At 33.3% G+C, this 20,570-nt stretch overlaps 1 protein-coding gene across 4 annotated transcripts in view; it reads left to right on the top strand.

Annotated features, from left to right (window-relative positions):
• Window positions 1–20,268, top strand: part of grn (grain) — a 136,914-nt gene extending 116,646 nt beyond the window's left edge. For all 4 annotated transcript variants that reach the window (XM_065368744.1, XM_065368746.1, XM_065368745.1 and 1 more), the window contains exons 6-7: window positions 14,675–15,097; window positions 18,079–20,268. In XM_065368744.1, coding sequence (XP_065224816.1) covers window positions 14,675–15,097; window positions 18,079–18,105 — 450 coding nt within the window. In that variant the 3' untranslated portion in view covers window positions 18,106–20,268. The remainder of the gene's footprint in view (window positions 1–14,674; window positions 15,098–18,078) is intronic.
• The last annotated feature ends 302 nt before the right edge of the window (window positions 20,269–20,570 follow it).

Here is a 20,570-nt window from a genome sequence, read left to right as displayed (position 1 = left end):
AGTTTTCGAAAAATTCTGCAAAAATCATTCCAAACTTTGGGTATCCGATCTCTCTCATTTTCTCAAATTTATTTCCGCGAAATCAAATTTTATTTTAATTTTTTTCAACGATTAATTTCTGAAAAGAATGAAAAAGTCGTTCAAAGCTTAAGACCCTAAAATGGCTCAAAACTACCATTAACTCTTTCGAGAAGCATAAAACAAAGATTGGGCCAAATTTCAGCTTTCTACCCTCCCCTTCTCCTCTTCTCCAAAATTTTGTATAGATTTCTCAATTTAAAATAGAATTTTCAAAAATTTTCCAAATTCGAAAAATTGAATTTACTGCACCTAAAACAGAAAGGTTGATTTTTGAATGTCTTTTTTTGATTTTTTTCTGTCTCGATCCAATATTTTTATCTTGATTGAAATATCGCACTTTCAAACCCCCCTCCTCCCGCCCATTTAAAAATCTTCAGATGATCATCTTTGAAGTACAAATATCTACAAATTTATATGGACAATTTTTATTTTCAACTTTAATTTTTAGCAAATTTTTGGAAAATTTCGACTCTCTGATGTTCAATGAGAGAAAATGAGACAGAAAGAAGTCAAAATTTAATTCAAATTCGAATCAAATCCGATAATATAAAATTCCACCCACCACTTCGAAGCCACACAAACCACCCAATGAACCATTCGCATTCAACCTCGACTCATTTCTCATTCCTCATTCACGCGACGAAAATCCATTTAAAAAATCCTACATCCAACTTACCTAATCTCTTTAGAATAGGTTAATTTCGGTACACTTACCCTCAGCTCGTATTTCTCAGCCGCCAAACCGCGATTTTTCTCCGCACCCCGGACGGATTTCCGATCACCTCGGGAGCTCCGTTGATCGTATTTTAATCTCGATAATCGCGGCCAATTACATCGGTAAACCAGATCTTTTCTATTGTCGCTCGCGAAATCGATGACAAATATTCGAAATTCGGTCTCTTTCGGTCTTCATTCCTTTACATTGGCTAGGTACATATTCGGCGAATCCTGTTGACAAAAAGGGCGTTTTGAAAAAAGACATTTAGTACGTATAAGTATTACACACACGAGAACGAGAACACAGTATCGAATAATAATAACAATAATAATAGTACAAATGGGTAAATAGTCCCGCATCCTCTTACCATCAGTGGAGTGTTTGTTTACATTATGTACCCTATATATGAGATGAGAGGACGATTTAGTCGGTCGGCTCTTCTTGAAATCTATACATTACACCATTCGTGCGTTGTACGACCCTACCCTACATTTAGTAATATCCTGCGTTGGTCGGATCAAAAGTACTTTCGCTTTCATTCGAGCACAAAAAAACACCAACAGCAAAGGAAAGGAAAGGAAGCTGGAAGATAGGGATGGCAATGGCAAAAAAAACAACGATAGAAAATCGTTTAAAAATCCTATCTAGTTACTTTGTCTCTTCGCTCGTTGTAACTGTTATCAAAAGGTCGTTAAGAAAAACACATCTAAAAAAAATAGAATGTAGACTGTTCGCGTGTCTGCGAACGAAGAAGGGACAAACTTGACACATCGTATACTCGAGAACAACGCAGCTTTTAAATATATGATTTTGGAAAAAAAGAATGAAAGAGAGTAGAAAAAAACAGTCTTATTTTGTAAGGCGAATTTAATGTGTAAAAAGCACCAGACCATGGCACGTTTGGAATTTCGACAATGACAATGTTTTTCTGCGAGCAGTTTCCAGACGCCAAATATATTAACCGGATCTATTGTTAATATCCTTTCGGGAACGATTTCTTCCTTTCTTTTTCCATTCTCGTTTGTTCCTCGGCGTGGTCATCTCACACAGTTTCATAATGTACTAAATAAAAGCGTGTATAATGTGCTAGAGAGCCAAAGACTCGGACATGGTAGACTTTTCATTGTCGTTAGTGTCTGAAAATTACACACTTTTCTGTGTAAATACCTACTGCGGACATCTTTGGACGGAAATGTTACACGAAGAGAAGCTCTCTAGGTCTTGAATGGCGAATTCGAAGCATACAGCAAAGGAAACCTATACCTACCCCTACCCATTGGGAACCAAATGAGAAATGGCGATCGATCGGTTTCTTATTCTTCTCATCTATCGTCTCCATAGACGCCAGTGTATATTACACCATCTCAATATAAACCCTTTTCCAATATCCGGTCGTGTTGCACAGGTAATTGGCGCCTAGCCCTTTTGTCGTATACTGGACTGTGCCAAATTCTGTCTCGATTGCCATTTAGTATAGGTACATCTTCATCGTCTCATTCAACTCTTGCTAGTCTGCGATTTTTTCGCTCGCTCTCTCTACGTCATTGAAAATCACTCGAATGTAACCCGTTGTTGGCGTTTTTAAACGCTCTTTCTATTCTTAATGAGGCTGCACTAAAACGCGAGCTAATCTGTAAAAGCCTTAAAATAAACTACATCGTAATTCACAATGGACCTCTTTCATCGAGATCACCATCGTAAATCTTAATTACGGCGGTCGCGTATCGTCGGATTTTATCTCTCTCGAGTGTGTCGCGAGCACCGAGCTAACATCTTTTACTCAATTTTGCCAAAATCTGATAATCGACGCGACGCTCGAGCTCGCGCTCGTGTGTCTGTTCGTCAAACGCATATGCCACCGCCTAACCCAACCTAACCTACACATGTTTTCTCCTTATTATATTATGAACTACATACGTATGTACATTACATGTAGATATAATTATTATTAACAGATAAAAAAATCATAATAAAAGCTCGACCAGATATGTACGATGTGTAAATATGTGCAAGTTTATGATTCGGTGCCTGGTACTATTTTTTCTCTTTCCCGTAATGATTGTATATGAGAATAAGTAAATTAATTCTCGTGTAAGGATTGTGCGATTTTATCTCGAGTTGTAATACGTACTGAAATATTTTCCCAACCCTTTGCTCTTGGTGTTTTCTGTCGTATTTTGGAATTTTTATCAAATGAATGGGTGTCTGGTGAGTGACCCGTGAAAATGTTTTAGATTATTGTACGAGAATATGAACGATAAAATTACTGTTCTAATCAAAATTTACGTCCAAATTGGGTTTCAGATTTCAGAAGATAGGAGAAAATTTAGCAATACTCCCTCAATTAATTCCTTCTTCCCTTAAAAGTGAGGTATTTCAAATGGAAGAGAAATTTTTGAACCAGACAAAGTTAGATCGATAGAGCAAATAAAAATACATCACCAGCTAAAATTTTGAGAACTGAAGTGTCATTTTTGAAAATCAAATTTGGCTCAAAAATAGAAAAATATCAGAATCTCACCAAATTGATTTTAGAAAACTGAAATTATACCTTATTTTCGATCTCCCAAATCGATTAGAAAGAGTTTTGAACGATTTTGAGCAGTTCTAGAGCTTGCAACAGATTTTTAAAGTTGAAATTTCCACATTTTTTTATACCAAATGAAGTTGAAAATCTGAAATTCACTTTCCTAACGTGATCTATGTTTAATCGCGAGGTATATTTTTGATGCAAACATTTTTCATTTCGAGCATAATCGATTTTCATTCATGATTAATTTTTGTTCGAGAAATATATTTTTGGTACTCAAATTTAGCCTATTTTTCATTCTGAAAATGATCGATCATCAGAGAATCGAAAATCGGAAATAAAATCGACTTTTGAGCATCGATAAATCGATTTTCGTTCAAGATCAATTTTTGTTTCATTTTTGGAGATGAAATTCATTTTTCCTTTTGAAAATGATCGATCATTATGGAATCGAAAATCGCAATTAAATCGATTTTTGAGCATCGATTAATCGATTTTCGTTCAAGATCAATTTTTGTTTTATTTTTGGAGATAAAATTTATTTTTCATTCTGCAGTTGATCGATCATCATAGAATCGAAAATCGCAATTAAATCGATTTTTGAGCATCGATTAATCGATTTTCGTTCATGATCAATTTTCGTTCGAGAAATTTATTTTTGGAGCTGAGATTTATTTTTTATTTTGAAAGTGATCGATCATTACAGAATCGAAAATCGCAATTAAATCGATTTTTGAACATCGATTAATCGATTTTCGTTCAAGATCAATTTTTGTTCGAGAAATTCATTTTTAGAACTAAAGTTTATTTTTCAGTTTGAAAGTGATCGATCATTATAGAATCGAAAATCGGAAATAAAATCGACTTTTGAGCACCGATTCGACTTTTGAGCATCGATTAATCGATTTTCGTTCAAGATCAATTTTTGTCTCATTGTTGGAGATAAAATTTATTTTTCCTTCTGAAAATGATCGATCATCATAGAATCGAAAATCGCAATTAAATCGATTTTTGAGCATCGATTAATCGATTTTCGTTCATGATCAATTTTCGTTCGAGAAATTTATTTTTGGAGCTGAAATTTATTTTTTATTTTGAAAGTGATCGATCATTACAGAATCGAAAATCGCAATTAAATCGATTTTTGAACATCGATTAATCGATTTTTGTTCAAGATCAATTTTTGTTCGAGAAATTCATTTTTGGAGCCAAAGTTTATTTTTCAGTTTGAAAGTGATCGATCATTATAGAATCGAAAGTCGCAAATAAATCGATTTTTGAGTATCGATTAATCGATTTCCATTTATTATGATCAATTTTTGAATAAGAAGTCTATATTATGTATAAAGCTAAAATTCATCTTTAATTTTGAAGATGGTCGATCATAATGAAATCAAAAATTACAAATAAATCGATTTTCATTCATCATGGTCAATTTTTGATCAGGAAGTCCATTTTTTAAGCGACAATTCATCTTTAATTTCGAAAATTATCGATCATTATAAAATAAAAAATTGCAAATACAAAGATTTTTGAGTATCAATTAATCGACTCTCATTCATGATCAAATTTTGATCGATAAATCTATTTTTTAAACTGAAATCAATTTTTTATTTCAAAAATGATCGATCAGAATGGAATTAAGAATCGCAAATAAATTGATTTTCAATCATCACATCAATTTTAGATCGAGAAATTCACTTCTGAGGCTAAAATTTATTTTTCATTTCGAAAGTTATCAATCACTACAGAATCGAAAATCGCAAATGAATCGATTTTTGAGTATCGATTAATCTATTTTCATTCATGGTCAATTTTTGATCGAGAAATTAATTTTTTAGCCTATAGTTAAATTATTTTTCATTTCGCACATGATCCATTATACAGAATCGAAAATCGTAAATGAATCGATTTTGTCAAATTTTCAATTGCAAAGTCTATTTTAGAAGCTAAAATTCATTTTTCATTTCAAACATGATCAATTACACAGAATTGAGAATCGAAAATTGATCGATTTCTGATCGGGAAGCTTCAATTGAAAATTTTTGAATCAAATGTTATAATTTCGACGTCATTTTTGAAATCAGCCTTTTATTTTGGTGAATCGACAAGTGTTCACTTGAATCCGAGTGAAAAATTTGAAAAAAAAGTCGTTCTGTTTTCAGTCTCTAAAACAATAATTTTTGAATTCGATAAGATTTTCTGCCCATTCAAACTTTCATGTTACATGTTACATTTTTCCGCAAAAAATTTATTGAGTTTTTAAAAATTCGAAGTACCTACTCGATTTTTCCTTTCAACCCTCCCTCCACTCATCTTCGTTTAGTGAATACATCAACGTTTTTGAAAAACCATATTTTCAGCCATTAAAAAGGTGTTTTTCCTCCATTTTTGTGTGATGAAAAAAAATGCTCATTTCTGAAAGTTTTTCAGAGAAATTTATCCATTTTTCTCATTTTATCAACTCATTATCCCCCCCCCCCTCAACACAAAACCTCATTTCGACAACTTAATTATTTCATTCCAAACCCCTCCATAGATCAGGAATGCATTGGAGGAATTTCAAAAATGACTTCAAACCTCACCGAACCCTTTGAGAGAGAAAATCACGAAACGAAGGAACTAATTGAAAATGAAAAGGCTTTCAATACCTAAATTGCTCATTATCAAAAGACAAAAGGATCAAAATACTCATTTCGAGAACACAAACACGAAACAAAACAATGAGAAATAAGGAGTAAAAAAAATATAGGGAAGTCGAGAACTATAAATCACGGTAAAAAAATATATTAAACCGATCACCCAATTGTATTAGGTTGGTGTTCGATCACACTTGCCAAAGACCTTTCGACCCGGTACTCGACACCATTCGGATTTGATAAAGAGAAGCCGGGCCTCGAAATAATCATTATTCAAACAAGCGCTACGAGAGTAATTATCGTGTAAATTTGTATGGTAAGAGCGAGCGGCGGTGTACCACCACGTGGGTATAAATTGACTTTTATATTCACTTAAGTGTCCAGGGGTCCTGCGATGGATTCTTCTCTTTATCTATAGGTACCTCTAGTGAGGTACGACTTACGTACATTTGTGTGTATTATATAAATTAAAAGACACTGAGAGAGTTAGTCAGTATTGGAGGTACTCGTAAGGTATCGTGTGTGCGAGTACTCGTATTTTTTTTTTTTTTTAGGTGAATATTAATGATGTTGATAGTACAGAGGAAATTTCTTCTCTGCAGTGTGCAGAGCAGAGCGTCGTCGCATCTTGTGTGTCTTTCGGATGTCTGAGTACCTATTTCAAATTATTATTATGATATGATGACGAAGATGACGACAATGACGTCTCGGAAGCTCTCGCAGTATACGAGACGTATGTAGGTAAGGTACGTAGGTACACGTAAAAAGCAAGATACATAGAACGAGAGGGCACATCGTGTATAAGGTTAAAGCGACACGAAGAGAGAGCATAAAATTAAAAACTTCTCAAATGACAAATAGCATATTTATGGCATTAGGGTTAATGATGCCAGAACATCGGTAATAACGCTGCTAATTACGTTAGGGTGGTGTTTCACATCGTGGGTTACACTATGTACCTTTTATACCACTACATTTACCAAGATGCGGTAGTAAGTATTTTTTCATAGTCTTCGACGTAGTACGTACCTTTAGCTCTCCCTTTACTTGAAATATACGTAGTACATATTAAACGATTAAAATAATTACGTAAAAACAACTCACGGCGTCGTGTCTGGTTCGCAGAACATACTAACTGTGCGTGTACACCGGCGCCAAAATATTAATACACCTTGGATGATGACGCCTCTCTAAAGCGACGTCTCTCATCGTCGTGTATCCTTATATGAGTAGGTATTTGGATATTACGTGTACTCACGACATACTACAGTCTTCGTGTGGTATCTTTTTTCCCGCTTTTCAATTTTTATAATTAGTCGAAGGTGTTTTGTTTGTTGGTGCCGATGACTTGAGGGTTGAAGAAATTGTGTGGGAGAATTGCAGCGTTTGATTTCTGTAACGAAATTTCAATTTGAAGATCATTCAGTAAGAGTATTCTGGCTGCCCAGAAAATTGAAGAAAATGTCTCGGATGAAATCAGAAACGGTTTTCAAAAATTTAATTATCACGATTGAGAGCTTTCCAATTGCACTTGATGAAATTTTGTGGAAATTTCAAAATTCAGAAATCAACTGGAGACTCCAAAAATTTTCAAAAAGTCGCTGGAGTCTTCAAAATGACTAAAACCTTTCATTTAGAAAATAATCGATTATTACAAAATCAAAAATCGCAAATAAATCGACTTTTGAGTATCGATTTATCGATTCTCATTCACGATCAATTTTTCATCAAAAAATTCATTTTCAAGTCTAAAATTTATTTTTTCATCCGAAAATGATCGATCATTATATAATCGAAAATCGCAAATAAATCGACTTTTGAGTATCGATTTATCGATTTTTATTCATGATCAATTTTCTATCAGAAAATTCATTTTTTATTTAGAAAATAATCGATTATTAAAAAATCGAAAATCGCAAATAAATCGACTTTTGAGTATCGATTTATCGATATTCATTCACGATCAATTTTTTATCAAAAAATTCATTTTCAAATCTAAAATTTATATTTTCATTTGAAAATGATCGATCATTATACAATCGAAAATCGCAAATAAATCGACTTTTGAGTATCGATTTATCGATTTTTATTCATGATCAATTTTCTATCAGAAAATTCATTTTTTATTTAGAAAATAATCGATTATTAAAAAATCGAAAATCGCAAATAAATCGACTTTTGAGTATCGATTTATCGATATTCATTCACGATCAATTTTTTATCAAAAAATTCATTTTCAAATCTAAAATTTATTTTTTCATTTGAAAATGATCGATCATTATAGAATCGAAAATCGCAAATAATCGACTTTCGATTTATCGATTTTTATTCGTGATCAACTTTTGATCGAGAAATCTATGGAGTTCAGCGTGAATTTTGGATTTCCAGCTACACTTGATGAAATTTTCAAACTTAGAAAATCTGCTGGAGGCTCCAGAACTACTCAAAACGGTTTGAAACCGTTTCCAATTGATTTAGCAGGTCAAAAATTCAGTATATTCCAAATTTCCAGTTTCTAGGTCAATTTGGTAAATTTTTGATTTTTTTCTCATTTTTGGAATAAAGATTTTTCAAAAATTCATCAAAAATAGAAAAATGCACTTAAGCACTTGAAATTTTAGCTGGTGAAAAACGAAAAATTGACGTGTAAAATATTAAACCTCCCATCCCCTCCTCTCTAGAAAAATACAAAAAAATGTTTGAAAAATGTCCTTCCAAAAGTCTTGCTGAGGTTTTGCTTGAAGAAAAAAACGTAAAAATATTCGTTGTTTTCATTTTTTTGATGAAAGGGACAAGTTCCACCATTTCATCAGGTAGAGAGGTCAAAAGTAGGTACTTTATTAGTTCCAAAAATTTACTAAAAATGCAAAAATAGACTGAAGCACCTAAAATTTTGGCTTTGGGGGTTTTAAGACATGATCTTTCGATCCAGCCAGGTTTTGTTCAAATCGAAGAGTGTGAGTTGAAAAAATTTCCTTGCCGGATCTCGAGTTACCTTCAAAATATCCTCCAAACATCTTCGCATCGTTTCAATTCGATTTCACAACGAGAAAAAAAAAACCTCATCAAAAAGCTCAGGTCGGTGATCGCGTGTGATTTTCGCCAACTAAACAGTACTTATATGTACGTTGGTAGGTCTAGGTACAATATGCACGATAGGTACACGATGATGGCCCATCATCGGCTTAATTTATTCGTAAAATTATCAAGGTCTTAGGATTTCAAAACCACCGCAGCAACGCTCTTGGTCGCAGAATAAGTCAAACAACGTTCAACAAACTCGCACAAGCGCGCGTTATGATTTTCAATTAACAATGACGCAGGCAGAACAGCGGTGTTAATGAAGTTTACATCGCGTTAAAAAAAAAAAAACTATGAAGTTGGAATGAAAATAGTCTAAGGTGTGAGAATGTGTACACGCGCGATTACGCAATTTTTTTCTGAATTAGATCTATAATACATACAACCACGAGGGTCGAATTACGACTATACGGCCAATGGTTTCACACGAACGATGCTCTTGGTTTGTTTATATTTACATACAGTTGATTGTACATAATTTGGATGCGTTTAAGAAATACCTACCAGTATCTAGGTAATTAATTCGGCGTGAATTTGAAATGGAAACTTGTCCGGAGAGAATTGTTGATAACAGTACGTATTTTTATGAAATGATGGATGACAATATAGGGAGAGGGACACACTTGAAGTGACCTTTTTTGATTTCAACAAAACCAAGCTACAGATTGCAAAAGCATGTTTTGAGTTTTTTTTTAAACCAAAATTGTAAGGACTGGAGTTCATTTTTGAATTTTTTTTACGAAATTTTGGTACCTACCTATAATTAAAAAAATTTTTATATATACAAATATGAAAAATTTCCAACTTTTTATTTATTTTTTTTCATGTAAATCTAAAAATTGTGAGTCTAAATCGGTCCGAAGGGTCACCAAAGACTTTGAATACTTCAAGTTGACAATTTTTTCGAACTCTCTACTTGAATTCGATCAAATTTCGTTTTCTTTCATCAAAAATAAGCCAATTTTGAATTTTCAAAAATTTTTCAAAATTTAAAAAATCAAATGCAGCTTCTAAAATTAGGCCTTTAATTACATTTTTGGACGCTCTTTTGATTTTTCTTCGGTCCAAATTTTTTTCTTCAGTTAAAAAGCCTCCTTGTTCAGAATTTTTCGTCTTCCAAATACCTATAGACTTGATTGGTCACACACGACAAATCTTACAAATTCAAAAACTGAAGGACACCTTGTTCATAATTCTCAGAATTTTTCCAACTGTTCGCCAGTTGTACTTGGTGCTCTAAAATTCAGACACATGTGCGTACGTACGAACGTATTCTCATCTAATACCTTGGCTTGGCATTTTATACCACAACAATATCGATGCGAATTTCAATTTCATTCATATTTATCATCTTAATTACGTGTTTTTTCCATTGTCTTATGCACGAGAGTTATAAAATACCTGCTGCATAGTTCGGCGTTAATTTATTCGTGTTTACTTGTATATTAGGTATGTTTTGGTATTTGATACGATACGTGTGTGAGTACCTAGGTTTATGTATCCTAGGTACATACATATAGAGAGAGATACGTATGCGATAATTTTACGATGAACCCAGACTACTAATTACTACTGTCTAGGTTGACTCTCGGCTATAAACACGAACAGCGATATATTAATTTTCGCTTTTCTTCCTTCCCTCGATAATATGGTTTTTTTTTTCGCGTACATTTTCTTCTTATTGCTTCGATCTCAGAGTTGTGGGTTTTCTTCGAATTTTGCAGGTAGTTTTGTATTACATATTTATTGAATAAGTAGGAGGAGAGTGAATTTTCATAAAAATACTTTCGTAGGGTATTACTCGCGATGAATGACGTAATTTTCACAGTCAGTCGTGAGAAATTCTTGCTTCTTCGAGTGAGGTTATTAACTTAAGCTTTTAAAAAAAATATTTTTTCACCATTTCAATTTTTCGAATTGTTCTAAAAAAAATCAAATTAGCAATTATCAAATTTTTTGATTTGAAAAATGCATTCCTGTTCAAAATTTTTTTTTCATCGGTCATGGTGGGAAAAACAATGAATTTTTTCAAAATTCCACAAAAAAAAGTTTTTAAAGCAGAACAAAAGCAGGATTAGCAGGATATGCAGGACTGTTGAACACTTTGAACTTTCAAAAGCTTGTAATAAAATTATGTTTAATTTTTATAGAAAACTTGTTGAAATTTTGACATCTTTTAATCTAGGTAAGACTATTGAAAACTTGAAAAAAATCGTTTAGAATCCCCTATCAATGGATTTCACCTTTAGGTTTAAAGCAAAAAATATATCCATGAGGGTCATTCCACGTCAATTGGACCAAGAAGTGGTGGGGGGGTTTCGACGATTTTTTTGAAATTTTTCCTGTGGAAAGATCTTCCGAAGGGATGACCAATGGCGCAAATCGCAGCCCTCTAGCCCATTTTTAAAGGCAGCCAGAGGGGGTGTCAAAGTTTCCAGTGAACTTAAAAATATCATCCATTTCAGCAGTGGATTACTCGATAACCGCGATACCTACCAAAATGGAACATTTTCCCATAGTTGGGGGTTTTGAAAGGCTTTTCGGTGATATCATAAAAATCAGTGTTGCCACTTTTTTTCAAACAAAAAATTAGCTCAAAAAGTTTCGAAATGTAGTTTTTACATCGTTCCGACTCTCAAAAATTCTGGAAAAAATATATTATGGACAACTTTTCATGCTGAACAACATATTAAAAAATTGGGATAGTAAAATGTTGCAAAGTCGATTTTAAAAAATTGAAAGTTTGCGAAAATTTAAAATGCGATTTTTTGATTTAAAACATGAAAAAAAGTTTTGGTAGGTGAAGTTGGCCCATTTGACCCCTATTTATACGTATCTGTTGAAAAAGTTGAAAAACCCTTTTCGCTCAATGAAATAAACTCCTCACAAAAAAATCAAAATTCGAAAAAATTCAAAAAATGAACGAATTTTCATTTTCTTTGTTGTGAGTGTAATTTTTATCAACTTTTTCATGAAATACGTCAGAAAGAGGTCAAAATAAGACAACTGAATAAATTTAAACTTTTTTTGATGTTTGAAATCGAAAATTGAATTTTTTCGAATTTTGATTTTTTTGTGAGGAGTTCATTTCATTGAGTGAAAGGTTTTTTTCAACTTTTTCGACTAATACGTAAAAATAGGGATCAAATGGGTCAACTTCACCTATCAAAACTTTTTTAAAGTTTTAAATCAAAAAATAACATTTTTTCGCCAATTTTAAATTTTTTTAAATCGACTTTGCAACGTTTTACCATCCTAATTTTTTAATATGTTGCTCAGCATGAAAAGTTGTCCATAATATATTTTTTTCAGAATTTTTGAGAGTTGGAACGATATGAAAACTACGTTTCGAAATTTTTTGAGCTAATTTTTTGTACGAAAAAACGTGGCAACATTGATTTTTATGATATTATCAAAAAGCCTTTCAAACCCCCTAACTATGGGAAAATGTTCCATTTTGGTAGGTATCGCGGTTATCGAGTAATCCACTGCTGAAATGGATGATATTTTTGGTTCACTGAAAACTTTGACACCCCCTGGCTGCCTTTAAAAATGGGCTAGAGGGCTGCGATTTGCGCTGTTGTTCATCTCTTCGGAAAGGTCTCTCCACAGGAAAAATTTAAAAAAAATCCCCGGACCCCCCCAACCACTTCTTGGTCCAGTTGACGTGGAATGACCCATGACTAAACTTGAAACTTTTTTTTTTGATTTTTCCAACTTTGGGGTTCTTTATTGTAGGTGGAAAACATTGTTGGAGGGGCTGAGGAAAAATTTGTATGAAAAAAACAGAGAGGAAAAATATTCAAATAATTTGTACCTACAGACATCATTTTTTCATCTTTTTCGATATTTTTCAACTTTGGAGGCTTCTGTACAAGGGAACCAACGTCATTTGAGGCACCAATGGGGTTGGGGGGGGGGGTTCTTGAAGACGTGGTTATCTAAAAGTACTGTGCTCAGAAATGAAACATTTTCAAAAAATTTCTACAGATATCATTTCTCATTTTTTTTGTCAATTTTTTCGACTTGAGGGGCTTTATACGTACTAGAAAACCTACATCATTTGGGAGACTGAGGAAAGGTCTTTCTTGAAAAAGTGCTTAAGTATATAGAAAGATTCTGCCCATAAATGAACAATTTTCTAGAAATTTCTACAGACATCAGTTTTTAATTTTTTTTTTTATTTTTCCCTGATTGGGGAAGAGGCTCCATACGCGAGAGCCAACATCATTTGGGATCCAATAAAGATTTTTTCTTGAAAAGAGTATTATGTTCCCAATTTTGATTTAGGTATTCTGATTTTTTTTTTAATTCTTTCAACTTTGAGGGGCTCCTCACCAGCGGAGCCAATATGGTTTGAAGGGTCTGGAAACGTTTTTTCTTGAAGGAGGGATTACCAATTTAGAAAAATTCTGTCGCAGAAACAAGAATTTTCAATAACTTGAACTTTTTTTTGGTTTTTTCAACCGGGGGAAAATTAAAAATAGGGAATTATTTTTTTACCTGAGGTAACAATTCCGGGGGGTGGGGGGTTGGAGGTGGAAAATTTCAACTATACTCATTGATAGCTCTGTTCAGTGCTTACGGGCCACTCTCCCTACCAGCTTAGGTGGTTACCGAGTGAAATTCCAAGAGTGCGATTTCAAAATTGAATTTTTGACCATTTTGTGAATTTTGAAAATCTAATCAGCTCACTTCTAAGCAATCCAATTTTGCCCCAAGACTGCTCAGTCTCTAGCTCTAGCATCGAATCACCATCACCATCCATACAACTACACATACACTAACAATACCCATCCTGCTTAAGCATTCCGTACGCGACCCGCTAATAAATATCAATAAACGTCAATAACAATACTGATGGAAGTGCTCCATCTTTGTCGCACACTCTGGTCATAATTCACGGCGCATAAACGTGTCGCTACGATGGGCAAAAATGTATGTAGTATGCAGAAACAGGTGCATCTCGGCTGCTGTCTCGAATACCATATAATAATTCTGCGGTGAAGCTCGATGAGTCGATACCTCTCTTCGTATGAACCAACAACGTCGTCTCTGGCTATGGCTTGGCCATACATACACATTCTGATGGGCTGGTTGCTCGTTTCGGAATCCATGTTTTTAAAATTCCGAGCACGTCATTGGAGGCGGCTCTTATCAGTTGTCGGTTTGCACTGTACCGTGTATAGGTACGCGTATTACACGGTCTCTTTCTCTGTTTGTGTAGATATGTACCTAGTTTTTCCTATCTATTTTTTTTTACCATTTTTTTCCTTTCTATCACAACAACGTACCTATATGTAGGTATTATTATATATTCCAAATGTGACGCTGCAATACTGTGTGTGGTGTCGACGTCTTCGTCGTCGTCGCATCAGACACCGTGAGAAAACGGATTATTGTAACGCGATAAGCCGCGCTGTGACTGGTGAGCCTGCCCTCTTATTACCACTATATGCCCAAGCCCAACCACAACCAGCACACATACTCGGTTGACATCTCTACGTATCTACCTATTTACGTATTATGTGCATACTACAGAATTGAGAATATACTTATGTACCTATATGTACCTAGTTAGTCATTCAGAGTCCTAATTCGCTATTTTTTATTTTCGTTTTACAGGTTAATAGGCCGTTAACCATGAAAAAAGAAGGTATTCAAACGAGGAATCGTAAACTATCGTCCAAATCGAAGAAGAAAAAAGGATCGGGTAGCTCATCGTGTCTATCGCTGACCGGCGTGATGACCGATATGATCAAGCCGCTCGATCCGAGCCTCGGTGGAGCCGGTAAGGGTGGCTTCGGAGGAGGTTTCGGAGGCCCTGGACACCATCACCTTAGCCCGTCCACCTTACATTCCCACCATGCCATGTCGCACTACATGTACCAAACCTACAACCACCAGTCAAATTTACACCACCATCACCACCATCAAGGTTTCGTGGCACCGGGACCGCCAGGACCGCCGGTAGCGCCGCCAGCAATGCATCACCATCCTATGTCCTCGCTGACCGGTCTCGGCTTATCGGCTTCCTCCAATAATATGGTAAGTGTCGGATTATTCTGAATTGGCAAACATTTCGCTTTATTAGAACTAGAGGTATTAGCACAATAAGTTGGTAGTTATATTTACTCGCGTTTCGTGTACCTATATCTGAAATTCGGTACCCAAAGATCAGCAAAGCCGTAGAGAAAGGGGCAGAAGGAGGGTAAGAAGGCTATTTTACTAGATTCTGGAGAGTACAACAGATAATTTTTATTGAGAAAATTGAACAATTATGAAGAACACACTTAACCATGAGCTTTTTTGATACCTATGAGGCTATGATTGAACACTGGAGAGTGAACTGGAGCGTCACGCCTCAGATTTTTCCTTGATGTGAGCACAACATATTGAACATATCAGATTCGCCATATTTTCATAACGTATTCAAGAGGTTTCAACGCCCCAGCCCCCTTCCCCCTCAAAAATCCAAGCAGCTGAAAATCTAAAATTCTGAAAATGATCTTGGTTGACGAAAAGCCTAAAAATTTTGTTTGAAAATTCCATTCGTAGCCAAGGATGAGCCATTTCCATTTGGATGTAAGCTTTCAATTCCTCAAAATGATCAAAAAAACATTTTCGCCAAAATATTAATCAAACATTTCACAAAATTTTAACCCGTTTAGCATTTTTTCAATAATCTCGAAAATGGGCCAGAGTTTGGGCTAAAAATTATTCTCGTACGAAAAACCTCAAAAAACATTTTCGTCGAAATATTTGAATTTTTTTGCAAAATTTCGATCCATTTTGATAGGTTGAAAAATTAACATTTCTCAAAAATCTCCAAAATTGTGATCAAATTTTAAGCTCAAAAATTTTCTAAAAACGCTCGAAAAAAATTTATAGGTATTGAAATATTTGTATCACTCGCCAGATTTTAGCCCATTTTGTTAGGTCGAATAACAGTTTTTTTAAAAAATAAATCCAGCGGTTGAATCAATTTTTTGAAAGGTATAAATTCAGAAATTTATAGTTTCAAAATTTCCAAATCTTGAAGATTAACAGCTGTGGATTTTTTAGATCAATCATTTCGATTTTTGGGCCCATTTCACCAACAAGCTAATTTCAAAATTTCAAAAATTAGGACATGGATGTGGAAATTTAGGTTTTTAGGTCATTTTATTATCGATTTATCCTAATTAATGTCACCTTTGGCTTTAAATTGACCGAAATCAGCGATAAAATTTCATGATGATAGAAAATTGATTAATAGAACCTCAAAAATGGATTTATTTACGATTTTCAATCCTACTTGATCAATCTTGATCGAAATGAAAAATCAATTTAGCCTCGAAAATAGATTTCCCGATCCAAAAATTGATAATGATCAAAATTCTATCAATCGAACCCCAAAAATCGATTCATTTGCGATTATCGAGTCCGTATGATCGATTACGTTCAAAATGAAAAATCAGTTTCAGCTTCAAAAATGAACCTGTTGATGAGAAATTGGTCAACATCTAAAATCGATTAATCGGACCCGAAAATCGATTTATTTTCGATAATCGATTTCATATAGTCGATTATGTTTGAAAAAACAAAATCAGTTTTACCCTCAAAAATGAAACCTCTAGATCGATTTTTGATTATGATTAAAAATCGATAATCGAACCCCCAAAAAATCGATTCATTTGCGATTATCGATTCCATATGATCGATTATAGATACATATTGTTAAAAAAAAAACAAAATCAGTTTCAGACTTAAAAAATCCTTTTGATGAAAAATTGATCATGATCGAAAATCGATTAATCGCACCCAAAAATCGATCAATTTGCGATTATCGATTCCATATACTTAGTCGATTTTGTTTGAAAGAACAAAATCAGTTTTACCCTCAAAAATAAATCCTCCAGATCGAGAATTTTTGATTATGATTAAAAATCGATAATCGAACCCTCAGAAAATCGATTCATTTGCGATTATCGATTCCATATGATCGATTATATTGTTTGAAAAAATAAAATCAGTTTCAGCCTCAAAAATAAATCTTTTGATGAAAAATTTCTCATTATCGAAAATCGATTAATCAGACCCAAAAATCGATTTATTTGCGATTATCGATTCCATATATGTAGTCGATTTTGTTTGAAAGCACAAAATCAGTTTTACCCTCAAAAATAAACCTCCTGATCAAAAATTTTCGATTATGATTAAAAATCGATAATCGAACCCCCAAAAAAATCGATTCATTTGCGATTATCGATTTCATATGATCGATTATGTTTGAAAAAACAAAATCTGTTTCAGCCTTAAAAATGAACCTCCTGATGAACAAATTGATCATGACCGAAAATCGATTAATTCAACCCAAAAATCGATTTATTTGCGATTATCGATTCCGTATAATCGACTATGTTTGTAAGCACAAAATCAGTTTAGGCCACAAAAATAATCTTCCTGATCAAGAATTTAATCATGATTAAAAATCGATAATAGACCCCCAAAAAATCGAAATACATATGCATTCGCGATTTTCAATTCTACTATGACTGATCATAAGTATTGTTCGAAATTGAAAATCAATTTCAATCTCAAAGATACAAACTCGTTGATCGAAAATTGAATATGACCAAAGATCAATTCATCGAATCCCAAAAATCGATTAATTTTCGATTCCATATGATCGATTATGTTTGAAGTAAAAAATCAATTTCAACCTCGAAAGTAATTTTATATTTTGCCTGGCTTCAGCCTCCATCCTGAAATGGTTCTTTCCTTGTTTTGTACCAAAATACCTTTAACTTTAAGAAGATCTCAGCGGGTTTTTATATATATTTTGTTTCAACCCCCCTCCCCCTCCCCTCAATGATTTTTATTCAAAAAATGAGATAAATATAATCTCAAATAATTGTTCAAATTTCACAAAAATCAATAAAAATGGAAAAATTTCAATTTCCCATTAGTTATTCACTCGTTGTAAGCATAAATCACCTAATACCTCTCAATCTTACCAATTTCCCCCTCTTTTTTTCTGTTTATAGGCCAGTTGGAGAACGGAGTATACCTGATTAAACAATAATTACGATATATAAACACAGAATTGATCTCAGAGACAAATTCTACGTGTTTAAGTTTATTTTTCTTTAATTTTCTCTTGTATTTATTTTTTTTTGAAATGTATTTTTTTTCTTTGGTTTTGCTATACCCGTAAGTCTATGTTTCTATTTTTTTCGTTTGTTTTTTCTCCTTTCCTTTCTGATTTCTCTTCCTTTTGTTATGTAGTGTGTGAGTTATAATATGAGATAAAATGTTTTTATTTTATTCTTTTGATCTGTACGATTAGCTCCGCCTGCCTCAATATAAATGCCAATGCAGGCGGATCTATCTACAACTTATATTATTATAAATGAACGAATTCGCGGTTTGTTTTCGTTTTTCTTTTTTCTTTTTTTTGATTGTTTTATTTTATATTCATATATAAATATACCAAAGGTTTTTTTCAGTGGTGCGTTTATACGTGTACCCTTTACCATTCCCCCTTTTTCCCTTTTACCTATACTGTTCCCTTACCCAAAGAAATTTTTGTGCCGGTGTAAATTTCGGTTATGATTATTTTTATAAGAACATATCAATTTTTAGAGTAAAAATCAAAGCGCGCGCGACCTCCTACAAGGGTTTTTCACCATTATACGAAAATCAAATTAATCTAGTTAATGATTATTACCACCAATTCAACGAGCTTATTACTCAAATTTCCAATTTTAATAGGGTTTCATTATATTTTCGTGTCCTTGTAATTTTCAAATGTGGACAAAAACACTTCAGTGGGGAAAAAACAACTTTTCCAAGAGCATGAAAAAAATTTCATGGAAGAACAATGGTAAATTTTTTTTCTTTGAAAGTGATTTTATTTTTTCGTTTGAAATTCTCAAACGACTTGTCATTTACTTAAAAAGCCAAAATTCAAGTTCCATTCTGATCATAATAGGTATTTCAATAATCCGCAAATCAAATAAATTTTTACCAATTTTCGTGACAAAAACTGGCAATAAAAAATAATTTCTTCATAACTTCGTCAAAAAAATACAATTTGATGATCTTCTTTCCTCATCATCACAACCTATGGATCCTTTCCTTCAAAGAAAATACATCTCGAGTGGGAAAAAAAATTATCAAAGTCCGCTCTTCCAAACCCTCACTTTTTCTACCAACCCATCCAAAATAAAACTCTCAACAGGGTAACGAGAAACGCGCATTATGGTACGAGAAGAAAAAAAAACGCGGAAAATCATTAATTAAACCTAAACATTTGTTTTTATGAAACATGCTTTCATTAAATTTTAATAATCTTAGTAATTGTTATTGTTGTTATTTGAATTCGGTTACAGTTACTGGGCCTAGTCTATATAAAAAAAAATGTTTCTTTGTATATAAGTTTGTATTTATGTAAATTATTATAAAAATTGTGTAAAAAAAATTTATCCTGTGGAAGAAAATTTGAATCAAACGATTTCTGTGTAAAAATACAGTCGAAAAAAAATTATTCGATGTGAGAAATTTTCAGTTTTTTGGGGGGCTTAAGAGAAAAAAAAGCCAGTCGAATCCCACACGTCGGTATATTTTCGGTCGAATCGTGTACAATATACTTACTTGCAACTTTTGGTTTCACACGTACATTTAAAAAAAAACACTTTTTTGCCAAGGTTCTTTGAAAAAATTATTGGAACATAAAATTTCTCGTTTGTAATGATATTGGTTGACACATCGTAAAAAATTCAAGTACACAGTACCACCTATAGATAGGTATTACCTACCTAGATACCTACCTACCAACGTGAAAAATGTACACGTTCGGTCGAAAAGATACGCATTATAACGACGTATTTCCTGATAATTTAGATATATATTTATTTTTCTCTCTCTCTGCGTGTAATAATAATATCTATTACGTATACAAACAGAACATACAACAAAACGTGCAATTTAGTTTTTAAGGCGGGTTTTATATTACTATACGTGTATTAAGAGTATCATATGCATGCGATGGTATGATCGGAAATTTAATTTCTGTGAAATTTTTTCTCTTTTATTTTCTTTCAAACCACCGCGTAAATTAAATACCAATCGAGCATTTACCTTTGTAAAAATTGAAAAAAAAAAAACCTTTACTATTATAATTTCGAATGTGTATAAAAAAATTGAAAAAAAATAAAGAAAAAGTTTTCAAATAATTATTTGTAATTTTTTTGTTTTCATTTACTAATAATCGATGATGATAATCAATCGTCGAAGTAGAATTCATCGACTTGTGGTCTATCAATGAACATCTCACTGTGCTGCAATTCATTCATATTATAGGTATACGCTTTAAAAGGTTACCACCTGGTATTATAGGTCTCGTCTTGTCATAATAATTCTTAACCGAAGACGTGCCTGTACTGTACCTATATAATCAATGTCAAAACGTTTACTTTTACATACGTACATTCGAATATTGACACCAACGATCAAATAATGCACACACACTTGGGCT

Source organism: Planococcus citri, chromosome 5 (assembly GCF_950023065.1).
Source record: "Planococcus citri chromosome 5, ihPlaCitr1.1, whole genome shotgun sequence".
NCBI classification, from domain to species: Eukaryota; Metazoa; Arthropoda; class Insecta; order Hemiptera; family Pseudococcidae; genus Planococcus; species Planococcus citri.
Note: the sequence above shows the minus strand (reverse complement) of the source record. Positions and strands in the feature narration are given on the sequence as shown.